Below are 25,135 nucleotides of genomic sequence, written 5' to 3' on the forward strand. Positions count from 1 at the left end.
CTCTGTGCTGGAATCCGTAGTATTGTCTCGTTTGGAACTCTTCCAAGAGACAGCAGCACCATAGAGCATGAATACAAAACCAGAGGTTGACTTCGAGTCATCGATATCGCTTTGGAAGCTAGAGTCGGTATAGCCTTCCAATTTTAGTTCTCCACCCCATAGACCAAGAACAATTTATTGGTCCTTCTCAACTACTTGAGGATGTCTTTCACAGCTTTCCAGTGTGGAAGACCAGGGTTCGATTGATATCTACTCACTACACTTAGTGCGAAAGCCACGTCAAGACGTGTAGATATCATCCCATACATGATGCTACCAATTGCCGAAGCATACGGAATGCGTGTCATCGCCACTATCTCTGCATCAGTCTTGGGAGACAGACTTGGATAGGGACACGCCATGACACATTGGTAGATGTCCTCCCTTGGACTCATCCATCGAGAACGGCTTCACGATGGTATCAATGTATGTGGACTGGGTGAGACCAAGCAATCTTCTCGATCTATCTCTATAGATCTCTATTCCCAATACAAAAGATGCTTCACCCAAGTCCTGCATCGAGAACTTACTCGCTAACCATATCTTAGTTGATTGCAACATTCCTATATCATTCCCAATGAGTTGAATGTCATCAACATATAACACCAGGAATGTCACAACACTCCCACTGACCTTCTTATACACATAGGGTTCCTCAGGACTCTTAGTAAATCAAACTATTTGATTGTACTGTCGAATCTGAGGTTCCAACTCCTAGATGCCTGCTTTAGATCATAAATAGATCTCTGAAGTTTGCATACCATATGCTCACTTCCGATAGATGTTAACCCTTAAGGTTAAGACATGTAAATAACTTTCTTAAAATCCCCATTAAGAAACTCTGTCTTGACATCCATCTGCCATATCTCATAGTCATACCATGCAGCTATGGCTAGCAAAATCCTTATGGACTTGAACATTGCGACTGGGGAAAAAGGTTTCCTCAAAGTCAACTCCTTGTCTTTGAGTATATCCTTTTTCCACCAATCGCACCTTGAAAGTCAATACCTTCCCATCTGTCCCAAGTCCCTATGGGAACCTTTCCCTCAGGTGGATCTATAAGATCCCACAATTGGTTCGGATGCATGGAATTCATCTCAGATTCCATCGCTTCAAGCCATTTGGATGAATCGGCATCAGATAACGCTTCCTTGAAGGTCCTTGGATCACATCCATGGTTAGGCTCATCATGGCCCTCTTCAAGAAGCTGACCATACCTCATAGGTGGTCTCGAGACTTTCTCGTATCTTCTAAGAGCTTGTATCTCCTCTCTTGGCTCTTCGGGTGTGGGTTCTTCAATTGTGGGTGTCTCTCGAACCTCTTCGAGTTCTATCATCTCCCTATTTCTATCCAATAGAAATTCCCTTTCAAAAGGGTCGCATTCCTAGAAACAAACACTTTTGTTTCTTGGGGATGATAGAAGTAGTATCCAATCGAATTCATTGGATATCCCACAAATTAGCATAAAATGGATCGACTATCCAATTTATCTCCCACTACCTGCTTCATAAGCAGGGCACCCCATATTCTAAGATAAGAATACTTAGGAGGCTTACCCATCCATATCTCATATGGTGTATGCCTTTGAATGGACATTTAGTGGAATATCTTTTAATTTTAAGTTATAGAGATCGTTTTCAAGTTTACCAGTACCAATCAAACATTCATTCATGTAAATGTTGCAAACACCTTTGCAAAATAAACAAGAATATCCAGTTTTATCACCATAGAAATGGAAACAATGTTTTTACAAAATTAGGTACAAACAAAACATCTCATAAAATTAACTTAAACTATTGTTCAATAATAAGTAAACATCTTCAATAGCCTTGGCAGCAACTCTTGCTTCATTGCCCATCCTCTAGAAGGTCACACCTTCCTTAAGCATTCTACTTCTTCCCATCACCTATAACTCATTATAGAGATGTGAGTCACATCCGGTATCTAATACCCAAGAAGTAGAGTTAATTGAAACGTTTACTTAAATTTAGAACATACCGTTTCCAGAACACTTCTGGACCAGATATTCCTTGCAATTTCGCCTCCAATGTCCAGGCTTCTTGCAGTGATGACATTCATCAGCAGTCTTGTCAGCCTTAACTGGTGTGGCTGCCACAACGGGATTCGGAGATTGCCTCAACAAGGGCACGTTCTTCTTGGGACGTTGGAAAGAACGCTTCTTTCCATTCCCATGTGGATCAATCTTCATACCAGATGAAGAACCCACATAAAGAACCAACTTCTCTTTCTTGATGGTGGATTCAAACGTAACAAGCATATTCACCAACTCCTCAAGGGTCGGTTCAATCTTGTTCATGTTGAAGTTCACCACAAAAGGATCAAATGAGCTAGGCAGCGATAAGAGCAACACGTCGGTGGTCAACTCCGAAGGCAAGATCAGATCCATGCCAACGAGCTTGTCCACGAGCCCGATCACCTTTAGGCCATGCTCATGGACCGAGGCCCCATCTTGCATGCGTAAAGTGATCAGCTCCTTGACGGTAGCATGCCTAAGAGGACGTGTTTGCTCTCCAAAGAGCTCCTTGAGGTGCAAATGAATGTCAGCAGCACTCTTTGCACCCTCAAAACGCCTCTGCAGCTCATCATTCATAGAAGTCAGCATATAACACCTGGCTATCAAGTCATGGTCACACCATTTCTTGTAAGCCTGCAATTCCTCAGGATTGCAGTGAGTCAGAGCCTCAACAGGGGGCGACTCAGTCAGTGTATATGCTACCCTTTCCGAATTCAAGACGATTTTTAGGTTTCTTAGCCAAGTGAGGTAATTAGGTCCAGTTAATATGTTTTTGTCGAGTATTACAGATATTGGATTGCGAAGCGATGACATTGTCAATTTGTGCTGAAAAGTAAAAACAGATAAATGTTGATGACTATTTTAAAATATTTAGTAAGATATGAAGTTTGGACTTTTACTTCATAAATATTGGCTCCCACTGTTTTGACATCTTTCACTACCCTCTAGTGAAAGCGGGAAACTCCTTTCCTCAGTAGGTACGTAAGGTCCAATTAGCGAATTATGATCCCGAATAATATCAGCCAATCACAATTCCTAAAAGGTAGTTTCCAATTGCATCACAATGCAACCCTTAACGTAAACTTTTGTCTCACGTTTGATTAGGACCCAATAATATGACGTCGTTCATCTTTACGTGTCAAGCCTAACCCATCGATATTGAACCTTAATGGACGGTCGCCATGAGTTCCCTCAATAATATGAGCCGAAATCATGGGAGTTCCACGTAGTTCACATCACCATGTCAATGGATGTCACAGCTTTCCGGCACCCAGAGCCCCCCCAATAATATGAGCCGAGCTCCGAATACGGGTAGCGTTCATCATGCACCCATTGTCGATGGAAGACAAGGAAATTATAAACAAATTTATAATTCTCCTTTTCGGGCTTGATATTAATTTTGAATCTTATTCAAAATGAGGGTTTTTAATTTTGAAAGGTCTCATCATTAATTTTATTTTAAAAGCTCGTCATGTTTGATCGTATGTTTGCCGGATTCATGCAACTTTGTTATTATCATAATAATAACGCACATACTCATTATTTATAACATATCATGCATATATTATAAACAGTAAACAAACAAGGATGATCAATCGCCCCAATACTAATGGCCCGTGTGAGCTAAACACGGGCCTAGGTCCAATCCTAGGGAAATGCATGGGATGCAAATGCAACATTTACATAAGCTTCCAATATTTACATGTCTTCGATCTTCATGATCATCATGGCCACCATCTTCCAATCTTGATCATCCACTATACTAATATTTACAATTAAACATCCATGGCACATAGGGATACATCTCATGGGGGGTGGGAACGGGCCATAAACCAAGCCCACTTTAAATTGATAATTATTACAATCATTCAACACAAAATATCCTAGCATACACCTAGCAAATTGGGCTTGGGCTTTTGATCATCCTTCATGCATAATATCACATATCATACACCATCAATTAATTATCACAATAATTAATTGATCCAATATTATATATCTTGATCCAATCACTAACCGCCACGATTATAAAGTAAATTAACAAAGTATACAAACACCTTTGTCTACTTTCAAATTAATTTATTTATAACCGAATTTCTTGTAAATCACCATTTACTATAAATAATTAAAGTCCAACTTAAATTATTTATTTCATGAGAAAAATTTGCAACTTTTGTAATTTTAAACTTAAGGGCCCAAAAACTCATTTTTCACCAAAAACATTTTGGCCCATTTAAAATCACAAATGTGTTGGCCATCCAATGGCCCAACAACTCAAGGCCCATGACACTTTGATATTCCAAAACACCTTTTGAAAACCCTAGTCGTCATCGCCGTCGTCGGAGCTCCGTCGCCGGATTCCGGCCAACAAAAAAATTTTTTTTTTTAAAATATAATAGGGGGGGCGGTTCGGGTAAGGGCTGCCCTTGCAGCCCGTTTCGGGCAGCCCCTCGGGCAGCCCAAGCTGCCCGAAATGGGCAGCAACATGCTGCCCAAAAATCGCCCCAATCCGCCCTTGAATCGTTGCAAATTTTCATCTCAATCGGTTAGAAATCGCCCTCAATATAATATCTTGTATATGCTATCCAAAAACTAGTACCCTTAGCTCATGATACCACTTGAAAGGGGATCGTTTTACGGTGTTCAAAATCGCAACGGAAGCACAAAATTTCTTTTGATTCATAAAACCGAAATTTTGGTATACAATTTTTCAAAATTGAACACCATGTACTAGTTGTGCAAACATATACAAAAATCTCAACTTTCAAGCATAGGGTGTTGAGAAAATTACCTATCAATCTCAAAGATTGATTGTGGCTCCAACTAAGGTGTAAACACCTTAGCTCTTGAAGGTAGACAATCTACAAGCTTCACCTTTCTTTTGGACTCCTTTCTTCCAATCAAGCCCACCACTAACTAGCTAGAACCCTTCTTATTTTGCACTAGAAAAATAAGAAGATTATTCAAAGAGAAGTGATTTCTTTCCTCAACAATTGAAGAAGAAAATTGAGAGAAAAACTTGGAGAAAAATGTGAATAGTAACTCGGCCACTATTCATGCTAGGAGAGAAGGAGAGACATTTTTTTTGTTGTGGGAAAAGTTGTTCCAAAAGGTTGCATGCCATGCCTTGAAAACACAAAAAGTAGTCTCCCAACCTTTCACCTCCCATGCATGCATATTATATGGTTTTTAATCAAATTAAAACATTGGACTAAATTTTAATTATCTCAAACATATTTGAGACTAATTAAACATTACTTGAATTTACCCAAGTCCCACTAGTTAAATAATTATTTTAATTGAGCTCTTCAAGACTCAATATAATTTAATTAATTCAACATTTGAATTAATTTAATTATTTGGACTCTACTAGGCCCACTAGTGTTTAATTAATTCAACACTTGAATTAATTTAATTTAGTCCATAATAATGTTTATGAAAATCACAATTTTCAATTACATTATTCACTTGGCCAATTTTAATTTAGGAACACTTCCTTAAATTAAAATTTACATTTCTCTCATAGAAGTCATACTTCTATTTTTCTTTACACTTATAAACTCATTTATAAGTCGTTCAACACATTGAACTAATTTCTCCTTTATAGAAGTCATACTTCTAATTTTCCTCACGCTTATAAACTCCTTTATAAGCCGTTCAACACATTGAACTATTTTTACTTCTCAACGGGATCTAGAAAGCTAGTACTTGTGTGGCCCTCAATGGTTCATTGATACAACTAGTCGTGGGTTCACATCTCTATGTGATTTGGACTAAACATGTCCTTATATGAGCATACCCCAATTGCTCCATTCTTATTTATCAACACCTTGATAATAAGAACATCAGAACTCAAGTCTGATAGTACCCAACCAATCACGTTAAACGCCTAGCAGCATCGCTTACGTGATTCCCTAGGTATCACATGATAGTGCCTGCAAGAACCATTCAATTATGGTTAGCGTACAGTACGGTTCCTTCAACTCATATATCCTGATCGATTCGACAACCATTGGTTTATCGAGAGTTGTCAATGAATCAATACTATGTGTCATGTCGTAGTTGCATCGATGGTGTAATCTATGAAACCCTTTCATAATTACCACCATACTCTGGCCAGAGATTTCGATCTACATACACATGATAACACATAGGATATCCATACCCGAAGGTAAGCGGTGAATCCCCGACTACAATGCATCGACTCCTATGTGTTTCGACAGAACACCCAACCTTGCCACCTGATGACCCCATAAGAGTCGGTAAACAAGTCAAAGTGTAATTCTAGCACATAGAGTCTCAATGTTGTCCCGGGTCATAAAGACTAATTCTGTACAACCATAAACTAGGACATTTCCACTCGATAAGTGAGAACCACTTGGAAAGTCCTTTTATGGAGGGTTGTTCAGTGCACTTTACAAGGAGCACCTATCTGCATGTTCGGATATCACAATGGCCCCTAGCAATGAAACATGGTACTCACATCGCAGATACTAGTCTCGAACTCTAGCGGCCTATATCCTTCTTAGTGGCGGCTGAATCGACTAGGAACCGTTTAGAATATACAGTATTACAAATATGAGTTTCATGATACTCATCATATGAGCATCTCATATTCTTTCTACTATTTGTATATTCAAGGGCTTTATCTATGCAACTAGCATGGGTATACAGATAAAGATGTGCCATAATAATAATCTCAAACATTATTAAAATAAAGATTGCTTATACATAGAGTTTCATTGTGAACACTCGGCCAACACTTGGCTCGACGGGCACCTACTCTAACAAAACGCATGTCTTGTGAAAACCTTGCGGAATTCAGTGGTGCTCAATCTTTCCGAGAGCGAATGGGGAAATACATCTATCTCACTAAGGAGACATCGGACAAGATGTATGCTGAAGCCTCTGTTTTCAGAACAGTTATCTCAAGAACTCACAACGCCATCATGCTTGCTCAAAATGATATACTCACTCGAATTACTGAGCATGATGATATCTTTCGATCCCTGTCTACTTTTGTGGAACTTTTGGATGCCAAGATTGACTCTCAAAATCAATCTATCACTGCCTTAGATAATCGCATCTTTTCTCAGACCCTATATCTGGAGATGCTAACCGATGGCATTCAAAATATTTCCGGCAGACTGAATGATCTCTTTACCCATGTAGTGGCCGTTGATGCCAAAAAGGGGGAAGATAGAGGAGATCAAGCGGGAGTTAGGCAAACAAAAGATGAGGCTGAACCTTCTAACAGAAGAGACCAAGAACCTCAAAATGAAGAAATCTTTTACAGGGTCATTGGAACCGATTGATTTGTTTACTTTAATGCGTTATTAACATTATCCGTTTCATTAAATGATTATCTGTTTTACTTAACGATTTTCTACTGTTTAGGTTTTGGCATCACCACAAAGGGGGAAATTGTTAGATATGAATTTTATTGTGGCGATGATAACTAAAACCAGTAGACCAGCAGACCAGAACAACAGAATAGATTATCAGTAGCTGCTGCTCTAGTAAAACTAAACCAGTAGAAAAAGGATAACAATACAAACCAGTAGAGAATGTCTTCTAACGTTGCTATCTTAATTGTTACCGTTAAAGAGTTCCTAGTACTAGTATTAATTGCAGCATTAAATACTATACGGAGTCATTTAATGCATATTACCCAATTAAGTATAAAACAAGACTGATTGTTTTATAGCTTTTCTGCAGAAACCCATTTCGGTAATAAAGCTGATTGTATCAGTTATCTGAAGACTTCTCTGATTGTGAACGTTGAACTCAGTCGATTATATATACTTGGATCAAATCCTTGTTAAAAAGACACTTCGCATAATATCATTTTCAAGGAACAAAGCTACTCTCTTATCAAACGAATATCAGTTTTCCTTGAGCATTTTAAAAGTTCAACACAAAGAAAAGTAGCACACGCTTCATAGCTTATATCTGATCTTTTGTAGATCATCTTGTGCTACTAGTTCTTACACTCTTCACGATCTTTACTGCACTAATATTTTATCAGAAGAGTCTGTAATCTGAAAATAGTCTTTTCAGAACTTTGTGTTTCGCATATTTGTGAGTTGAGAAACTAAGAGTTTCAGTAGGCTGAGATGTAAGTCCTTCTGAAGTGGGTGTGTACAAGTGTTGTACTGTAATATCCAAAGTCTGTTAGTTATACCTTCTGGAAACAGAAGAAGGGGAGACGTAGAAGAGTTTATCTTCGAACTTCCATAAACAACTGCTGTCTACTGCTTTATTGTTGTTTCAACTACTTCATCATATTGTTTCCGCACGTTCTACTGTAATCAGGTGAAAGTATTCGCACAAGATCAACTACTATCCTTAACAGGATTTTAGTACCTCATCAGAACGAAAAACGAGTTGAGTTTATTCACCCCCCCTCTAAACTCAAGTTCGATCCTCAACATTTTGATTTCAGATAATTAAATAAAGATATTAAAATATCATATGTAAAGTTCTAATACTTGACAAATGTTAATCAATGATCATTATAATTTCTATTTATTATAAATATTATGTCACATATTTTTTTTACAGAAGAACATAACTTATGTGTCTCATTAAAACAATATCAAAACTAATGAAATAATAATATTGATAGTAAAATATAACTCATAATATTCAATTTAAATAATATTTAACCTCCTACAGAACTATTTACCTTTTATTTTTAAAATTTTATATCATAGATTATATTAACACAATTATATCATAGTCAAATAGGACGTATATTGAACATTTAAAATCATTTGTTTTTAAAATTTTAGAGTTGTATCATAATCAAATTATATGCGATATTTCTGTCACTTATGAGATTAGATTTTTTTATTTTCTTGATACTCACGGGAAATTTAGGGTCCGCTCCCAGCAAGTGTCACTAGTACAGATGCGTGGTTTTGAAATGATCCTGAGCCTGAAATCACAAATAAGATCGTTAAGAGGGGGCCAGGAGGGTGTCCTGGCATTCCCCTCTGACGCTCAAGTCAGTGACTGAGGATATAAAGGGGAGCAGCTAAGGGTGCTGCTGAAAACAATATAATGAATGAATAATCATACGCTCAAACCTGGTATTTATAGGAGAATACCTGGGTCCTTGATGGGCTTATTTTCCACTTGGGTTAGGGATGAGCCAGGGATAATAGGGCCTTTGATGGGCCTGTCTTCCATAATGGGGCCCTAAGATGGGCCTGTCTTCCATGGGGTATCATTTCTTAAAATTTCATAAATAATTAAAATATATAAATAGAAATTAAAATTTATAAATCAAAAGATATTGTACTACCAAATTTTGTGTATTGAATTTATAAATTTGTCTGGTATAATATTTTTTTTTTAAATTGCTTATTATCGATTTTTAAATATCAAATAAAATAGTCATACAATATGTGAGACTGTGAAACTAATTATTTAACAGTTATACTTTGAATTTGTATATTATAAGAGCTGCTTTTGGAACTAAAGTAAATAAAAGATTTTAGTTCTGATTTTGGTTTCATTATTCTTGAAAACAATGGTCGAATTTACTTTTAAACACTTAATGCCTAAATCTTAAACATTCTTAGTAGATGTTTCAAATACTACCAAATTTTGTTTATTGAATTTATAATTTTGTTTGATATATAATTTTTTTATAAAAGTGCTACTAAAATATTTAAATTTCTTATTATAGCTAAACTCTCCAAATTCTTTTAAGATATTCATATTTTATGATATTATTAATATATGAACATTTATAATTGTTGATAAAAATTCTCCTAAATAATTTATTAAACTTTTAAATTTAAATTCTTAGTTAAAACCATAAAGTTTGTTAATTCATATTATTATATCATTATACAGTTAGGCTGCGTTTGGTTGGAAGGATAGGATAAACTAATGATTAGTACGTAAATGATAAAGAAAATGATTGTGGTAGAATTGTAATATATGGTGTAAAATAATATTATGTTTGGTAAGATTTTTAAGTGTAGGATAATTTTGAATTTATTGATGAAAAGACGAAATTGCCCTTCCTCTTCGCGACGGCAACAGTGGTGGCGGCGGCCGGCAGCCGGACGGAAATGGTATGCCGGAAAAGGTCGGCGGGCGAGATGGCCGGAAACGATTGCCGGAAAATTACCGACGGATTACGAAAAACCGTCGCTAATAGCGACGGTTTTTGAAAAACAGTCGCCGATCTTGTTTAGATCGGCGACGGTTTATCTAAAACCGTCGCTAGTAGCGACGGTTTTTTACAAACCGTCGCTAATAGGCGACAACCGCGCGGTCCGTCGGTGGTCGGCCGGCGGCGGTCGTGGAGGCGGCGGTGGTTGCGGGAAGTGGTGGTGAGTTTGAATTTAGGAGAAGGGTAAAATTGGAAAAATAGGATGTATTAAGAGTGCGATAAATAATCCTAGAGGGTAAGGAGGTATTATTTTAACCTACGTAATATAACTTAATCATACCTAGGAGGGATAAGGTAGGTTTATTTAAAAATGAACCAAACGCTTGATTGGGCTGGATAAATTAGTCTATCCCTGCTAATCCATCAAACCAAACGGGGCGTTACTATCTTATTCTACTATTACATATATAATTATTTTTTTTCATATAACTTCTTGTAATACTACAATTTATTATTTAATTAGAAATTACACTAAAAATATAATTATAAAATTATATTAAAATCATAAAATAACATATAGAGAGAAAACATTTAAAGGTAGTGTAAATTATATTTTATTTTTGAAGTGATATATATTATTAGAACAATGTATATCATAAAGATAATTCATTAGCATTTGTTAGACTATTAATTATATATTAGGTGGTATAATTAGACTACTAATTAATTATATATTATGTTGAATAAATATAAATTTTGATATTTCGTTTTTGTCTTTACAACAACTATAATTTTACACACACACACACACACACACACACACACACACATATATATATATATATATATATATATATATATATATTGAGTGTTTGGATTTATATTAATAAGGAGATCATTTTCATCTTTTGACAATTGGAAAACAGAACTTATGATCTACACTTTTATATATACATATATATATACATATATATATATATATATATATATATATATAAACAAATGTATTTTTATTATAAAATATATATTCATTTTTAACGTAAAATTGTTATTAGATTTCTCGAAAATTGTGTAAAAATTTTTCATTCAATTAATCTAACAATACACAATTTAAAGGGATGGTAAAAAACTTACAATGAAAAATGTCATTCTTTATACCTTTTTTTAAGTATAATTGATAAATATATATTTTACATGTTTTTAAATTTATTATTTTTAACAGAAAATATATATTTTTATTTAAAATCTATTCTTTTAATATTTTTTCTAAGAATTAAATATCAAAAAAAATTATTTCTCTAATGTATTTTTATTATCAAATATCTATTCAATTTTTACATAATATATTTTCAAAGTTTCTTATCTTGTAATTTTCTATAAAAAGAATAAAAACACTATTATGATTCTCATATTTTTAATAAGTTTTAAAAAATAAATACACAAATTAAATGAATAAGCAATTAATTAACTTATAAAAATTGAATATCTCAAATTTAACTCTAAATTTTATATTACTTTTTCCACTAATGTCCATGAAATTAATACAAACAATACATAGTTTTTAGACAATATAGTACAATCATAATTAAAAAATTTATCTATCATCCTCACTTTTATAGGTACATATCTAATATGTATATATTCTTAATTCTGATATCAATTATAATATTGAAATTTTATCGTTTTACCGATTTAAACTCCCAAAGTTAAAGATAAACAAAAGGATTTTCTAACTGGAATGAAAATCATAAAAGTTCTAGTGCTTCGCGGCACAATTCTTCGGACTACATCAACAAAAACCAGAAAATAGGGGGAAAAAGAAGAAACATAAACTAAACGATGGGTCACAACATTAACGAGCTGCTTATGGAAAATGGCTGATTCATGCAAATCTTGGTTCTGCAGATGATCGTCACTCAAAAAAGGGAACATGGCTCAAAATCCGAACCACTTCTGAACGATCAAGACATCAAACAGGCTCACACCACCCCATGAAAGCCAGCCGACTCCAAAAGTACGGCCTTGATTTGATCCGGATGCAGGTCTTGGCCTTCTTTGCATTGCTGACAAATTTGCGATCGACAACAAAATGGAATGAGTGACAAACGAAATAAGTTAAAGCCTTTAACGAAAATATGGCTACCTCAGCTCGAAAAACATCCAACGCAAACCCATTGAAGCAGCTAATAACAGCTTGCTGAATGTCGAGCCCAAGATTGTCCATGGCCCTCATAGTTGAGAGAAGAAGGCCGGGCCTGCGGCCACAGAACATATGGATGTTCACAGCTCTCCCTTCTCTTAGCCTAACCTCAACCTGCCGTAATTTAAGAATTGTGCGTCAGTATGCTGGTGCTTCATAATTAAATTATGTTACATGCATGCATAGAGCAACTAATTTTCTCATTTCTTAATGCTACTCCATGAATAAGATCTAAATCACCCAAGAGCTAAAAAAAGGAAAAAATTGAAATGCTTTGGAATCAACGTAACAAAGCATACTCTTCATACGTACCCTTGCTGTTTGTCCCGTTGGGCTGGAAAGCGGACTAGCAAATGCACTCGGGCAAAGTTCCTCCTTAATATGGGTGGGAAGGACGGGAGTCGTAGGCGTCAAAGGGTAGAAGCTAGTTGATGGTGCCATTGAAGAGCTACCAGGGATGGACTCAAGTTCATTATGGAGATCATTTATCTTTTGCAAAAGTTCCTTCAAGTATTCAATTGCATCCCCAAGTATCGAAGCCCTGTCCATCTACCAACCAAGAGTATCAAAAGTATGTCATAGCAATTAAGCTGGTGAAGGGAAATTTATGTTATCAAGATATTCGGTGACCTCGAGATGTAAAAACGTTCATGTATTTCAATCAAGAACTTTCTCAAAGAATGTCATTAGAAACAGTGTTATGCATAAACCTCCATTCAACTGTCTTTTGTTTTTTTTTCTTCAAGTACTCGTTAGTTAAAAAAATACTATAACGAATCTCATTCTTTCAATGAATAGGAGAATACACTGATTTTAAAGGCTTCTCAATATTAATGAAAGCACGAGCACCAGAACAAGAGAATTTTGAAATAGAACAGAAAGGATGGGGAGAAATAATATAATGGACACGGGGGACCTCATGTTGGTTTGTAGGAAAAATGTCCAAAAAATATAGAGGAAGATGTATAACAAAATTTACTTCAAATCAAATATCTTAATCAATATGTCAGTCAAGAAATAAATACTGATCCTTAACTCTTTCAATTTGTAGCACTCAAACAACGACATCTCGTTTACTATCTGTGGTCCAAATTGAAAGATGCAATTTGAAATGAGCTCATAGATTACATGTGACTGAATTAAATGCTATCATACAACTTTAATATGCATGCCTCTCAAGTAAGGAAGTGCCAATGAAAGATGGCTACTCCTCATTAATGATCAAACAACTGCAAGATACTAAATTAAGAGGAAATGAAACACAAACAAAATCAAGAAACATGGAGAAAGAAAAATGATATCAAGAACTCAAACTATGTTGTAATTCACGAGAAATCGGCAGGGAAGAATTCTCATACCTTGCTTATCTTTGGCACAACAGACCTCAACATGTAAAGCCTATCATTAAGCTTCTTCCGACGGCGCCTTTCGGCCATCAAATTCTTTGCAGGCATCCCTTTTTTCTTGCCCTTTTGATCCCCACCCGTGACTGTGCTATTCGCATGCGAGCTATTTCCGCCATTTTTGGTACCATCTTCGAGCTTATTCGTAAGTGTGTTCTCCCACAATTGATCATCAGAATCATAGTTCAAATTAGAACCACCAATGCTAACATCCTCAACATCATCCCCACTACTACTTTTCCTTTTCTTTTCACTAAAATCCCACTTCTTATCATATTCCTCCACATTAATTGCACTAGTTCGAAATTGATTTATACTACCACCCAAGTTCAAGGAACCTAAATTGCATCCACTGTTATCGCCAAGATTATTCCTAAGGGCAGCCCTCTTTTGAAAGAGTGTTGGCTGTGCTCTACTCGGGGCAAAATTACCGAGGGGTCCAAGAATCTTGGACCTGTTAAGTAACAAAGTATTCCCCTGCATTGAACCCTCCCCAAATCCAATCCCAACACCACTGCTCCCTTGCTGTAAATGAAGTAAATTATTAGCTGCAAATTGAACATTAGAGCTCAAATTGAGAGTACCCATTTGAGATTGAGCCCCCAAATTACCGAACCCGCCTCCCATAATTCCACAGCTTCTATTCAAAGCATGTTCAAGATACACACCCTCACAACCTGAATCAAAGCTTCCCTCTAAAGGGTTGTTGGGTATCAAAGATTTCGGGTGCAAATAGTAGTTCAAGGGGTTATGGGATGGGTCAAGATTGTTGAAAACAGAAGCTGACGTTGGCGAACATGACGCAGAAGAATTAACTGCATTCAAAAGTAGCTGATTGTTATCAGCAGCTTCGAGGAAAGCCGCCGGATATGAAATGTCATGCATGGTGGCATGGTGGCCGACGCCACCGGAAGATGCGGCGGCGGCGGCGTTTGTAGTGTACCATTCATCATTCTCCACTTCAAGTATGGATTTGAATGTAGAAAGCGAACCCATTTCCATATCTGGCTTATTTTCAAATCCGCCATTGTTGTTTTGAGCCCATGAAGTTGTTTGTTTCTCCTCTTTGTCAGCTTCAACCCAAACCATGCTGTTAACTCTAGACAACATAGTTTGTTTTCTGTTGTTTGTGTAAGAGAAATCTGCCAGTGAGTAAAGAAATAGAAAGCAAACACGGAAACAGAGACTAGGGGAGAGGAATTTATAGCCAAAGGGTGAACGTTAAAGAAAAAGGAATGATGGTGGTAGCAGAAATGAAAAGTATACTGGCTTTTATCAGTAAAAAAAGGGTGAATTTTTTTAGTTACTTAATATATTTATATGAGTATGTCTTTTGTGAGACGATCTCACGAATCTTTATCTGTGAGACGGGTCAACCCTACCGATATTCACAATAAAAAGTAATACTCTTAGCATAAAAAGTAATATTTTTTCATGAATGACTCAAACGAGAGACATATCTCACAAAATACGACCTGTGAGACCATCTCACAAGAGTTTTTGTCTATTTCTATATAATGTGTAGGACTATATTCTATTATTTTCCTAATATCATAGAGTATTATAAAATTTATCTGTAATATTTGTTTTTTCAAAAATATTTTTAATTTATTTAAAAAATAAATTGGATTATAAAAATATTATAGAATGAAATTAATAGTTAAATATTCATATAAAAGTTTATTGCTTTTTATGGGGCTAAGTGTGACATAGGTTGTTGAGGCGATTTTTGGTTTTGCTTTTGTAAGTATGTAAAGCTAATGATTACAATTCTCTAATAAAGATGACAAAGGTTTATATTTTTGGGGCTTCGAAGCAGCAGAAAAAATGCTTGAAGTGAGTATAAATGTGAATGAGCCCGGTCCTATACAATAAAATTAAAAAAAATTATTATACCGAAATAATTTTTGTTTTTTATATGATGATTAGTCGATTATCTTATTTTAAAACAAAAAATATGATATTCATTAATATTTTTTATATTGCAGTGAAATGATTTACTAATTATCTTATACAAACACATCGGGAATAACTCTGGGTACATCATATACTTACCTCACCAAAAATTGAGTGGATTTTGCTACTAATTCAACATTTTAATTTTTTTAATGTTTTTATACTAAAATAGGACATAATAGGATCCAAAATATTAGTCATAAAAGTGAATACTTTGCCATTTTTGAGAATTTTTCGTATTAAATATTCGTTAACTCGTTTTCTTTAAAATTTTCATTCAACTTCTTCTTTCAAAGATTATTGTATAATCACGCATCTCGAACCCTTGAAAATGGTTGGAAATAATATTTTTGACATATATTTTGGGAGGAAAAAATTTACATAGTTCACAACAAACGTTTCATGTATTTTATCGTTTTTAAATTTGTCGTTGTTGTAACTTCCTATTTGTGTCGTTTTTTAGTTAAAACGTGATTCGCTTTCGTCGGTGAGTTTTGGTTAATTGAAAAACTCGTGATTTAACATTATATTAACGTGAACGACTGACACATTAGTTGAAATATATTTTATATTATTTACCTGATTAATTTGAAATCACGTAAAGAAAACTTTAAGTTGTATTTGGATTGATAGATTTCAAATCCATGGATTTCAATTGTATTCGAATATATTTTTGTTGTTTTAGATAACCAAGACCATTGAACTTTAAATCAACATCATGCATGTTTATATAGTGTTTCATGCAAATTGTGATGAATTTGAAATTCATCCAATAATGATATCATTTGAAATTCATTACACTTTGTGTAATTAATGTCTAAATAAGTAAGATATGTATTTAAAATTTGATCTATTATTTCATTGTTAACACTGAAACTATAATCAAAATCCGTAGATTTGAAATTTATCTCTTCAAATTCAACATAAAAGATGATGTTGTGTGGTCCACTCTTTCTTAACTAGGTCGATTATTATTAGATCAAAGAATTCAAAATAAGAATTTGGGGATATTTTTCAATTTTCCCCAAACTTTATTGTTATAGAACGCTAGTATTTTACCCAGGTGATGTACATAGTATCAAAATCAATAAGTATGCCATATTAAATAATTACTTAAAATTATTGACATAATAAATATATTTAATTAATATATAAAATTTTTTATATCATTTGATATCATATTCACAATCCTACCGTCAAATTGAATTATTTTTCATTGCATTCGGTATATTGACTGAGTGAAACTAATACTAATAAAATAATAGAAAAATATTAAAAAAATCATATTTTATTTGTCTATCAAAATTTTAAATAATAAATAGATATTTTCAAAAAAGTAAAAAAAAAATCATTTATTAGTAAAAATTTTGATTAAAAAATTTAATTACTTTTTTGAACACTTTTAAAAATATTTAGATTAAAGTTCTAATTAAAAAATAATAATAATATCGATGTATGAACAATCAACATAACAAAAATTCACGATGACATTATTAACTAAAAAGTTGAAAAACAGTAATATTATATAAATTTTTTTATAATTTATTTAATGTTTTAGAGAGTATAGATGATATGATCGATTGAGTGATAATCGTTGAGCTATAATAACTCGGTTCAATACGTTCAATACCGATGAATTGAACTGAATTTGGTTTTCAAACCAAACATAAGACACTTAAAATAATCCGATATAGAAACTGATTAAATATTTTTTAAATTATTTAAAAGATATGCAAGTTAAATTAGTAAAAAAAAAAAACATTTTGGTTGAAATATGTTATCAAACACTTTGTATGAAATATTTAGGTATTGAAGAGCACATAAAATGCTTCAATAATACATCTTAAAATAGTAGCAATAATTAAATGCAATAAATAAATAGGCACGAATTTGTTTATGGATATACGGAGATTAACAACTCACTTCATCCCTTCTTCCCCTTGGGAAAGATTCACTAAAAGTCTTTAATTTATACAACTCTTTGTACAAACTCATTTCAACTTAAGACTTATCTTTTGCCTAATTGAAACACATAGCACACTCTTGATTGTAAGCTACAACGTCACAATCTGTATAATGTTTAACGTCTTTTATGTCAAAACTACAAACACAATCTTTAGTGTCTTTGTTTGAAGACTCACTCAACTTAACTTTGAAGCTCAACTCTAATGTATGTGGGTAAGTGATTGTGTATGATAATTTAATTCACTACAGTGTATGTATCTCTTAAATGTAACCTCACACCTTGGATTTGCTCTCATTCTAGCGAATTTCTTCATGTAAACTATCCATACTTTGAATTTCCTTCCAAAGCTTGTACTTAATCTTCAAGATGTTGTAGTTATATGCTCCAAAAATGATATATACGTTAGACACAATAATATGATCGATTGAAAATTTTTTGTACTGTTTTTTATATTGAAACGATCATTTCCACCTTTCTGACCACGTTTCTCGAGCCCAAATGATTTTGACGTTTTTTTCATTTTTGCTCGTCTGCTCAACTGGTCATTCAGTTTTGCTCCCCTGCTAACTGGTCATTCAGTTTTGCTCAACTACTCAAGTGAACCTTCTCAATTGGTCATTAAGTTTTGCTCAACTGAACATGCTCCACTGAACCTGTTCAATTGAACCAAACTGATAAGGTTTCCTGAAATCAGCCTTGTTAAATTTAGTCCGTGCAATACTCATATCTTCATCGTTATTTATTAGCATCTTACGCTCTGATTCAGACTTTGACTTGTGAATATGGATTGTAGATCATCGTCTTAGATTCGTAATTTGAATCGTTTCGTTGGTGAACTGAGCTGATTAAGCTAACCAAATACCACGACTGCTCATGCCCAATGAATTGTTGTTTTCGTGAAATCAGTTTGGTCCTTGAACCCTCAGTTTTTTTTAGATAACATCCGATTTAGCCCAACTAACGTGAAGTACAATTTGTCCCAAATTGAGTTTTCTGTCCAGTGGTTTTGACGGCTAGTCATTTGCATCCCTGAATTGGAAGATATCATTGAAACACTGAAACTTGCAAGATTTTCAGTTTGGATAATTACGAGTTTCAATTTTAATCTTGAGTTGGCAACTTCACATTTAAGTAAATATATTTAAAACACAATAACAAGTTATATATATATATATATATATATATATATATATATATATATATATATATATATATATATATAAAGCATAGTTTTTGCCAAAAATAGCAATTTTCCGCCAAAATGTCATTTCTAAAAAAGGAAAGATTTATCATGAATATTGACATACGTGTACTGCAATAAATGATCACTTCAATTATTGTTTTGTATTGATTATATCAATTCATTTAATTCAATTTTAAATTTAATTAATTTTTATATTAATTCAGTAATATATGTAGTATATTTTTTTTTATTTTTTTACTCAAATTAAAACTAAACTCTATTGAAAACGTAAACTATATTAAAATTTTTGCATTGATTATATCAATCAGTTTAATTAAAAAGCTGTATAAATAAATTTAAAATACAAATGATTGCAATGTTCAGTATGATTCATGAGGTAAATCATTTAAAAATAAATTTTGCTGTTTTAAATAATTTCCTATCCAAATTACTTACTAAAAAAAGAAATACAATATTTAATTATTTTATTTAATTTTTCTAAAAATAAAATTGGTTGAGTGTTAAAAGTTATCACTATGTACAACAAGGTTTTCCAATGAACATTAATTTATAATTTAATAATCATAATTTTTTTTATCCCAAATACATATTATTTCGAAATTATCTTAATTTGAAAGAATTAATGCATTGTAGTTTTCTTCCAAATCATATGTATATTATATATCTTGAATTGTCTTCTTAAAAATTCAAATAAGAGAGCGAAAAAAAATTTAAAGAGATATATTCAAAAGAGTTTCACATTAACATTAAATTACTCTCAATAAACATGTACATTACCCGCAATAATCAGAAATGTTTGACACCCAATGCATACAATTCGAGATTTCCATAATTTGAAAGAGTTAATGTATGGTATAATTTTGTCAAAAACATCCGATGTATAATTTTTGTCCATTGAGATATTTTATTTGAATTTTAAATTATAAATAATGCAATATTGCACATTATATTAGAAACCAATTTTATTCTATTTATCTCACTAAATTTATATACACCAAAATTGAATTCTGAAATGACTCATCTTTTCAGCGCCATATATGAGTTAAATCCTTCCAAGATGTAATGTTCATTTAAATTTAGATTTATTCGTTGTTATGAACTATCTACATATGGAAACAACGAGAGATAATAAGTTTGAAATATGTCTTTCATGATCGAGAAGTAAAAACTATTAATTTTCTATTTGTACAAAATTTTAATTATTACGTATTACTAATGTGATAATTTTCTTTTATATGTCAAAGTTCACGGATACATGATAGTATAAAATGTCCCGTAATAGAAATGATTAAATCAATTCTAAAGAAAGTAAGCATATTATTAGAAGAAATCATATAAAATTTATTGACATTGTTTTGTAATACACATATTAAATGTTAATAAAATAACTTTTTTTATTTATACATAATTTACTTATGATCACATGTTTCATTTTTCTTTCAGAATAATAGGCTGTTGTGCATATTATAAAGAGATTTTGTAAATAAAATCACAACCCATTTGGATAAAGATATTGATGAAACAATTATTGTTATCATTCAAATATGTCAAACACGTGTCATGTCACAAAATTGTTTGTGAATATGGATTTAGACGAAATTACTGAATTTTTTAAAAAATATTTCTCATTAAATTTATTGAATGAGATTTAAAAATTTTATCACATGTTAAAAAATAATAATATATACATTTCTCCACATTTTTCATCATATGACTGCAACAAAATTTGGGAAAGGATTTTCGAAAATATGGAGTGAAAACTCGAAAATTTGAGTGTAATATGAGGTGTAAATTTTAAATGGGGGCTTTTCCTATTTATAGAGGGGTAACTGCTATCCAGATCGCATATTATCTTCATGTTTAAATCTTTGAGTTAAAATTTGAATTTAGGATAAATTATCATCTTTTATTTATATCATTATCCTTATCCAAATACACACACATATATATATTCATTATCTCTTATCATATATCTTTATCTTGTATTTTATTTCTCAAATTTCGAAATTATACACGGGAATTTCTAAATGCCGATATACATAATTGTATATATTTGATATCTCCTAATTTAAATTCTTAGATCATGACTTATTTATGTATTCCAAAAATCAAAATATTGGTATATTATCATGAAACGCCCCTTACTTTTTGAGTTTAAAATAATACAAATTTTTTTTTTATTTTATAAACCTATCTTCTAAACATCAAAACCATCCAACATAACAACTACTATTCAAAAATCTCAATGCATAAAAATCCATAAATCGTCAACCACAAAATCGTACATCAATTTTAAAGAAAACTCAACCTACAATCTTCAAAACAAAGCATCAAATCTTTATAAAATAAATCCTCAACTTTATTTAAAAACTTTAAATTTAAATCTAGTAGTGCGGAAAATAAAAGTCCATCGGGTGTGTACTATCGGACCCGATCTACTCAAATGTCAGTGCCTCAATCAATATCATCCTCACCTACCACCATCCGAACCTAATTGGTCTAATGGCCCGGCACGTTCTAACCATACGTAACGAATAATACATATACAGACGCATACATTTAAAATCATACATTTATTTAAAATAAGCTGCCATAAAAATTGTAATAATAAATAAATCATAAAGCCTTAAATCATAAAGTCTTTCATCATCGTGTATCTTTTTGGATGAAGTTTGATCCTTGAAAATGACTATCTGTTATCATGTCATCATGTGGTCAACTGATCAGTCTATATACACCAAGTACCTGAGGGCGGGACGTCAGCAACTCTCGTAACTGGGCCATGACCAAATATGAAAATACGATCGTCAAGCTCCCTCTAGGGTCCTCTACCATAAATAGGCTCTCTCTTGGACCTTTTCCCTCACGATATTCCCACTAAATTTGTAAGTTTATCATTCCTTCTTAAAACGGATCCTCCACACATTATTCATGTCACAGTCAATTCACTTCCTTCAAAATATTTATTTTTTCCTTTTATTATAAAATATTGTGTCCTTCAAAAATAGTAAAATATCATTTGGGGAAAATCGTATTGCCTTGCATATATTATAACAATATCATATTTTCATCATAAATATTTTAAAATATCATTTAGCATGTATTGTGATTCTTCGGGACACTGTCAGACCTTTCTAACTACCGGGACGTAAAATGACTATTTGATCCCTGGACCCTTGTTGTTGTTGTTGACTTTTTCTTACTTTTCTTGACTCGAGCCTATCCCGTACCATCATATAAGCTTAAATTTGACTTCTAATATTTTTCTTAGATGTAAAGATGAGCCTCTCGATTTATTCACTTATTAACTAAACTGTCGATCGTTTTAAACCCAAATAATTTCAGAACTTATTATTTTCTTCTCAAATTTTAAACTTAGACTTTTCATCCCTAAACTATCCCCGTGAACCACGATCCAACCCCCGTGGACCATGGTTCGAGCCCCTTATTTTTCCTAGCCATTTTCGAACCTCTTTCTCACAAACCAAGCCGTGTTCCCAAAGCTTTCGAACCACCCTCAAGCCAGCCCGGATCTCGACTGAGCCAGACCCTAGCCTACTGTCCTAGACCATCACCGACCCGCCTAGCCTTATCGTATCCAACCCCAGCTATGCGTATGATCCTTCCCTCGTTTTTGCACAAGCCGCGCACGCCTAGCCCTTTCCCGTCACTCATGGCTCCTTCCCTAGTGCAACCTGCTGCGACCATCCATCCGAGGAACCACTTGGGACCCTTCCCGACTCCCCTGGACTAGTCCCAGGCCGCCCATGACCGCCCTTGATCCCTCATCCAACTACACGCACCATCATGGTTCCTAGGGCTCGCGGTTGTTGTCCTCCTTCATCTAGCCACCTTCCAACCAGTCTTGAACCCTTCCTAACCCCCCCAGTCGTAGCTACACAGAGCCTGGTCCAAGCCTTGGTGCTGCCTCCCCTTAGCCGAGACCGTCATGTGCCTAAAAACTCCATGGAAGATTCTAGAAAACCCTAGGTTCCTATTTCCTTAGCCATGTACGTTTCCATCCTACGTTCCTCCATTAAACAAATCTTTTTAGTATCTTACTAGCAACATGTCATTTGGAATCATAAAGCGTCTCAAACAAGCCTGAAAACGACAAAACTTTGAAAAATATTTATTCAACCGTCAAATAATTTGATTAATATAATTTTCATGCTTGAAAACATAAAACACACATATTATGATTCGAATGAGGCAAAAAAATTTAAAAACGTGACTTTGTGTTTAGAACGCTCGAATATTCAATTGTTGACGTAGGTTACGAAGAAGAGCGATCAGGGAGTGTCTAGCTTCTTCTTTTTTGGCTTGAGATTTTCGAAATTGTGTGTGTGCTTTTGTGTAGAGAGTACTGCTGATGGTGGTAGAAAATTTTAGGTATTTTTTGCTTATTTTTGTTTCTGTTTTTTTAACAAGTGTTTATAGGAGTTTAGGGTTTTTAGAACTCCTTGTTTAAAAAGATTCAAACTCATTAATTCTAATTAATTTGGGCCCATTAAAGTCCATTTAATTATAAAATAAAAGCTGAGTAAAAACGTTTCTAAAACAATCGCTTTCGGGTCCATAAAAGTCATTTGTTTGACTAAAATAGACTTTTCTCGGATAAAATAAGGCTCGACTCGTGAAATAATTTGGACTCCAACATTTTTATAAAATTTTAATCTTTTTAATAATATTATCGAGCCTTAAAAATATTTATCGAAAAATATTTTCATCTTAGTTGTCCCAGGCTTCCTTTTCTCGGCCTAATATCGAATATCTGGACAAAATCCTTAATTTCATGAAATCATACAAATTTAGGCAATTATACATTTAATCGTAAAATAATATATCATTTAATCATTTGAAATTTATTAAATAAACAAATAAGCAATTTAAATAATTTTCGTGCATACTGTTTATGTGGACTATTTTCGGACGTTACATATCATCTTAAATTTTGAACTACTTGAATAATTGTGCACAAAGATTTAATTATATCATACCATTTTATATAATCTTGATAACCTTAAATAAAAAAAAACTTGATTACTTAATACGAATTTTGATTACAAAAAAAATACATCGAGTTTGAATTTGTGGGTTTTACATGTGTACTTTGGTTTTGGATTCAGGCCACAATTACATTGGATCGGAGAAATAGAGAACGAAAAAGGGAAACTAAGAATTGAATTTCAATCCATAATTGTTTCTCAGATTCTCGTATACATTTATCCTTGAAACAACCAATAAAATAATGACACATAACCCCTGTTTGTTACAACAAATAAAACAATATTATGTTATGTATTGTGATGGGCTTCTTCATGGGCTTTTAGTACTTTAGGCTTTCTATTTCCTTGATTTGTATTATGCACTTTGTGGGCTTGTTCTATTGATGGGATGCTGTTCTTTTCTGTTGATGGATTGTTGTTCTTCTCTTTAACTTTCCCCCGCAAGCTCAGCAGGGGATGATCTTCCACTCTGAGCTTGACTCTAAGAAGATTAAACGTGAGAGCAAATAATGGCTTAGTAACACATCAGCAATCTGAGCAGAAGATGGAACATACTGAACCGAGAGATCTTTGAGCAACACTTTTTCTCGGACAAAGTGAATATCAAGCTCCAAATGTTGAGTTCTAGCATGTAGTACCGGATTGGAACTAAGTGCAATTGTGCTGATATTGTCACACCACAGGACTGGTGTGCGCTTTAAAGGAATATGTAGTTCAGATAAGAGAGATTTAATCCAAAGTAACTCGGCGGTGGCATTGGCAAGACTACGATATTCAGCTTCTGTGCTTGAGCAGGAAACAACAGATTGCTTCTTAGAACTCCATGAGATCGGGGATTTACCAAGGAACCAACAAAATCCAGACATGGAATGGCGATCATCAGAATCACTGCCCCAATCAACATCACAATAGCCTTGCAGGGAAAGATCAGAGGATGCAGTGAGAGAAATTCCAAACTGAAGTGTGCCATTCAAATATTGAAGAATGCGTTTTACAGTCTTCCAATGAGAAAGAGATGGATATTGCATGAACTGACAAACTTTGTTTACATTGTAAGCTATGTCAGGGCGAGTAATCGTCAAATATTGAAGCGCCCCCACCGTACTCCGACAAAGAGTAGCATCAGAGAAATGATCATCATCAACTGAAGATAATTTAATACGAGTAGCCATTGGAGTAGGAAAGGGTTTTG

The 25,135-nt window shown here is 33.6% G+C and overlaps 1 protein-coding gene across 1 annotated transcript; it reads right to left on the reverse strand.

Moving 5' to 3' along the window:
* Nucleotides 1-11,911: 11,911 nt before the first annotated feature.
* LOC140822871 (transcription factor ICE1-like) lies at nucleotides 11,912-15,078 on the reverse strand. Its single transcript, XM_073183800.1, has 4 exons — nucleotides 13,764-15,078; nucleotides 12,718-12,954; nucleotides 12,349-12,519; nucleotides 11,912-12,268 (listed from the first exon to the last, which is right to left on the reverse strand). Exons 1-4 carry the CDS (start codon nucleotides 14,916-14,918, stop codon nucleotides 12,185-12,187), a joined length of 1,647 nt encoding a protein of 548 aa, XP_073039901.1. The 5' UTR covers nucleotides 14,919-15,078; the 3' UTR covers nucleotides 11,912-12,184.
* Nucleotides 15,079-25,135: the final 10,057 nt, after the last annotated feature.

This window comes from Primulina eburnea, chromosome 2 (genome assembly GCF_022965805.1).
Source record: "Primulina eburnea isolate SZY01 chromosome 2, ASM2296580v1, whole genome shotgun sequence".
In the NCBI taxonomy this organism is placed as follows: domain Eukaryota; kingdom Viridiplantae; phylum Streptophyta; class Magnoliopsida; order Lamiales; family Gesneriaceae; genus Primulina; species Primulina eburnea.

What these genes read in the sequence shown, in the direction of transcription:
- LOC140822871 (XM_073183800.1), bottom strand. Translation starts at nt 14,918, where the DNA reads ATGTTGTCTAGAGTTAACAGCATGGTTTGGGTTGAAGCTGACAAAGAG. An exon ending in TTGTGCCAAAGATAAGCAAG is followed by an intron (nt 12,955 to 13,763) that starts GTATGAGAATTC and finishes CTTGGTTGGTAG; the next exon opens with ATGGACAGGGCTTCGATACT. An exon ending in TGGATGTTTTTCGAGCTGAG is followed by an intron (nt 12,269 to 12,348) that starts GTAGCCATATTT and finishes CAAATTTGTCAG; the next exon opens with CAATGCAAAGAAGGCCAAGA.